Source organism: Eulemur rufifrons, chromosome 15 (genome assembly GCF_041146395.1).
Source record: "Eulemur rufifrons isolate Redbay chromosome 15, OSU_ERuf_1, whole genome shotgun sequence".
NCBI lineage: Eukaryota > Metazoa > Chordata > Mammalia > Primates > Lemuridae > Eulemur > Eulemur rufifrons.
The window spans coordinates 84,892,254-84,896,335 of NC_090997.1; the positions used below are offsets into that span (position 1 = coordinate 84,892,254).

The window sequence follows — 4,082 nt, forward strand, 5'->3', positions numbered from 1 at the left end:
AGAGCCCGCCCGGGTGGGCGCCGCATGCCCAAGGGGTGCGGGCCCGGTCCTGCCCTGCGGCAGCCGCCCGGGCGCGCCCAGCCGCGCGGCTTCCCCCCGCAGAGCGTTTTCCCTGACGGTGAAACCGCGCGGGACATGAGCCGTCACGGATCGTCACCTACTTACAAATCGCTGTCGCTAGGATTCCCGCCACTCCTCTCAGACTGGCCCCCCCACCCTCGCCACTTTTCGGAGTCCCCCGCCCTCGTCACTGTCTCCCTGGAGCTGCGGGGCAGTCGGACGCGGAGTCGCCGAACAGCGAGGACGCCTGGCTGGAGCTGCCCCCTGCAGCCCAGCCGGCGTCCCCTGCCCTTCGCCGCGGCGCTGGGCCGGCGCCCCCGCCGCCCTCGCAGCGCTCCTTGCGCTCGCCTCCCGCAGGGCGCGGAGCTCCGCCACCGCTGGGTGCAGCGGGGCCGGCGCGATGCGGCAGCTGTGCCGGGGCCGCGTGCTGGGCATCTCGGTGGCCATCGCGCACGGGGTCTTCTCGGGCTCCCTCAACATCCTGCTCAAGTTCCTCATCAGCCGCTACCAGTTCTCCTTCCTGACCCTGGTGCAGTGCCTGACCAGCTCCACCGCGGCGCTGAGCCTGGAGCTGCTGCGGCGCCTCGGGCTCATCGCGGTGCCCCCCTTCGGCCTGAGCCTGGCGCGCTCCTTCGCGGGGGTCGCAGTGCTCTCCACGCTGCAATCCAGCCTCACACTCTGGTCCCTGCGCGGCCTCAGCCTGCCCATGTACGTGGTCTTCAAGCGCTGCCTGCCCCTGGTCACCATGCTCATCGGCGTCCTGGTGCTCAAGAACGGCGCGCCCTCGCCAGGGGTGCTCGCGGCCGTGCTCATCACCACCTGCGGCGCCGCCCTGGCAGGTGAGCGGGCCCCGCGCCGACCCCCAGCCCAGCCCAGCCCAGCCCGCCGGGCAGAGACCGCGAGGATCACTCAGTGCAACGCCCTCACTTCCAGATGGGGAGACTGAGGCAGAGAGAGGCGGAGAGCTTTGAGAGTGGTCGCTCCGCTCGCGAAAGAGACTTCCGAAACCCAACAAAGCCTTACCCATTGCTCCAGCCTCCTCCCTGAGACACCCCCCGCCCAGTGCCCCCCACCCCTGATTCACCTCGTATCGCTCTGCCCGCCGCCCCCGACCCCGGTCTTCCCCCTTCACCCCTTCCTCTGGGAGAGGTGGGAGGGCCGCCTGAGCCTGGCAGCTGGAGTCCTCCAACCCTGGGCCGAGCCGGAAGGAGGGGGGCCGTGAACTTCCTTGGGTCACCAGGGGCTGAAATGGTTGTGGGGGATGGGGGCGAAGCTCGGGCTCCCAGGGCTACCCTGGGGCGTCTGGCGCCGCGTGGGGGACTGCTGGCGCGAGGCAGACCCAGGATGGGGACCCAGGTGCGGGCCGGGCTGGGCAGAGTGAGAGAGACGAGAGCCTGGGGCAGCGGGAAACCTTCACTCGCGCGGCCACGCCTGGCCTGCTCCAGGTTAGAGGCCACCAGCTGGGGCTCCCTCTCTCTTCTGTTGCTCCACAGTAGGGGGACGGGGTAGAGGCACCACGCGACTGGGTGACCTCGGTGCCAACTCGGGGGAAGCCACAGCACCTACCCCGAGGGCATCTGCGCTTTCTGGAGCCTTTGTCGTAGACGGAGGAAGACGGGGTGACGCGGTGACATGGCAGAAAGGAGCCTCTCCTTGTGCATGGCACGGGTCATTGACTGAGCTTGGCTGTCGCATTTTACACTGGTAGCCAGCCTACGCATGGCGAGGCTCTGTTGGTCCCTCAGGAAGTCGGTGGGCAGAGCTGGGCGCGAACCCCGTCTACTCTCCAACCCGACGTGTCGCCCCAGTGGATACCCACCCGCGCCAACCTGCTGTCTTCTCTCTTTTTCCTTCCCGCCCTGGCTCGGCTGTCCTCGTGATGCGCTGCAGGAGCCGGCGACCTGACGGGCGACCCCATCGGGTACGTAACCGGCGTGCTGGCGGTGCTGGTGCACGCCGCCTACCTGGTGCTCATCCAGAAGGCGAGCGCAGACACCGAGCACGGGCCGCTCACCGCGCAGTACGTCATCGCCATCTCCGCCACTCCGCTGCTGGTCGTCTGCTCCTTCGCCAGCACCGACTCCATCCACGCCTGGACCTTCCCGGGCTGGAAGGACCCGGCCATGGTCTGCATCTTCGTGGCCTGCATCCTGATCGGCTGCGCCATGAACTTCACCACGCTGCACTGCACCTACATCAACTCGGCCGTGACCACCAGCTTCGTGGGCGTGGTGAAGAGCATCGCCACCATCACGGTGGGCATGGTGGCCTTCAGCGACGTGGAGCCCACCTCTCTGTTCATTGCTGGCGTCGTGGTGAACACCCTGGGCTCCATCATTTACTGCGTGGCCAAATTCATGGAGACCAGAAAGCAAAGCAACTACGAGGACCTGGAGTCACAGCCCGGGGGAGAGGAGGCGCTGCCAAGTGGAGACCAGATGCCGTTCGTTATGGAGGAGCTGCCCCGGGAGGGAGGAAATGGCCTGTCAGGAGGTGGCGAGGCAGCAGGTGGCCCCGCTCAGCAGAGTGGGCAAGAGGCAAGGGGCAACCCGAGCGGAGTCCCGCCGGTGGCTAGGAGCTCTGAGGAAGGGAGCAAGAGGTCATTAAAGGATGCTTACCTGGAAGTGTGGAGGTTGGTTAGGGGAACCAAGTATATGAAGAAGGATTATTTGATAGAAAATGAAGAGTTACCCAGTCCTTGAAAAGGAAATGCATGTATGTACATATGTACATACACTTATTTTGTATGTTAGAAATAACATGTTTTAATGAGGGGCCTTCCAGTTTTAGTATTTGAGGAGTGGGAGAGGGAAGCAAAGAAAGAAGCTGAAAGATACTGACAGAGAGCAACAGAATTAGCACCTGTGTGAATTTTTAAGCGTGACTGCCTGAGGCATCATAGACGAAAGAATGTGAAGGTGCTTCATAAAGTCAGGCAGCGGTTTCTGCTTCAGACTCCTGGCACATTTTTTTGTCATCATAACCACAACCAAATATCTGCATGTACCAAGAGTCCCTAAAACACCCCCTCCAAAGATGGAGTGTAGAAATGATGACAGCACTTAATAAGTTCAAAGATTCAGGGGCACATTTTTGATGATAGTTAGAACTACAGTTTTTATCGACAGTTGGCAAAGAGTACATTGTTGACATGACATATATATAAATATACTGAATTGATGTTTACTGTTTATAGTCATCTGAAATGTTTACTCTAATTTTTCTTGTTTTTTTAAAATAAGTGCTCTATTATTCTATTATATATTGGTAGAAAATGTTAAAGCTATTTTGAAAATATGAGTTTTAGCTTTATGTAGTCTAAAGTTTGCTTTTAGTAATTATAAAAATATTCTAAAAGTTGTTTTAGTTCATTGCTTTGTAATATTTATTATTGAATGCCATGATCTTTCTTAAAACCAGTTTTACTGTGTCCAATATCCTTTCAAGCAAATGCTATGGCTGAAATATAATTCAGGATTAATTAAAGCCCAGCCAGAGAGGGGCCATCCTGTTAAGCAACCCTTTCCAGTTGCACTGCACATCCCAAACCGTGTTCCCAAAAGAGCAACTGCTATAGTCACATTATGATATTTTTCTATCTTAAATTTGTCAAAATAAAGTATGTCTATCTATTAAAAGATACATTGTTAGAAATTTATTTTAGACACATTTATGTTCTATTGTCACTTCTATGGTTTGCTTTTACCTTCAATGTGTGATGTATAGTGTCGAGTACATAGGGACTATGCCATTGGGAATTTCCTAAACTAACAAGGCAATTTGGTTTTAAACAAAACCAAAAATAAATAAATAAAAACACATTCTCTAGTGGAGGAAACTATTCCAAGGTAAGATAAAATACCGCCTTACACTGGGGTATGATATGAAAGCCATCCACGACAGACTTCAGTTAACATGGAGTTTGAAAAGTAATAAACAGTAGAGTCCACCAAGGGGGAAGCCTCTTGTCAACTCCTCACAGGAGAGGTACTTTGAGAGTTAGAACATGTTTACCAGCATGT

At 56.4% G+C, this 4,082-nt stretch overlaps 1 protein-coding gene across 1 annotated transcript; it reads left to right on the plus strand.

Moving 5' to 3' along the window:
* Positions 1 to 333: 333 nt before the first annotated feature.
* Positions 334 to 3,718, plus strand: SLC35D3 (solute carrier family 35 member D3). Its single transcript, XM_069488809.1, has 2 exons — positions 334 to 899; positions 1,951 to 3,718. Exons 1-2 carry the CDS (start codon positions 461 to 463, stop codon positions 2,760 to 2,762), a joined length of 1,251 nt encoding a protein of 416 aa, XP_069344910.1. The 5' UTR covers positions 334 to 460; the 3' UTR covers positions 2,763 to 3,718.
* The last annotated feature ends 364 nt before the right edge of the window (positions 3,719 to 4,082 follow it).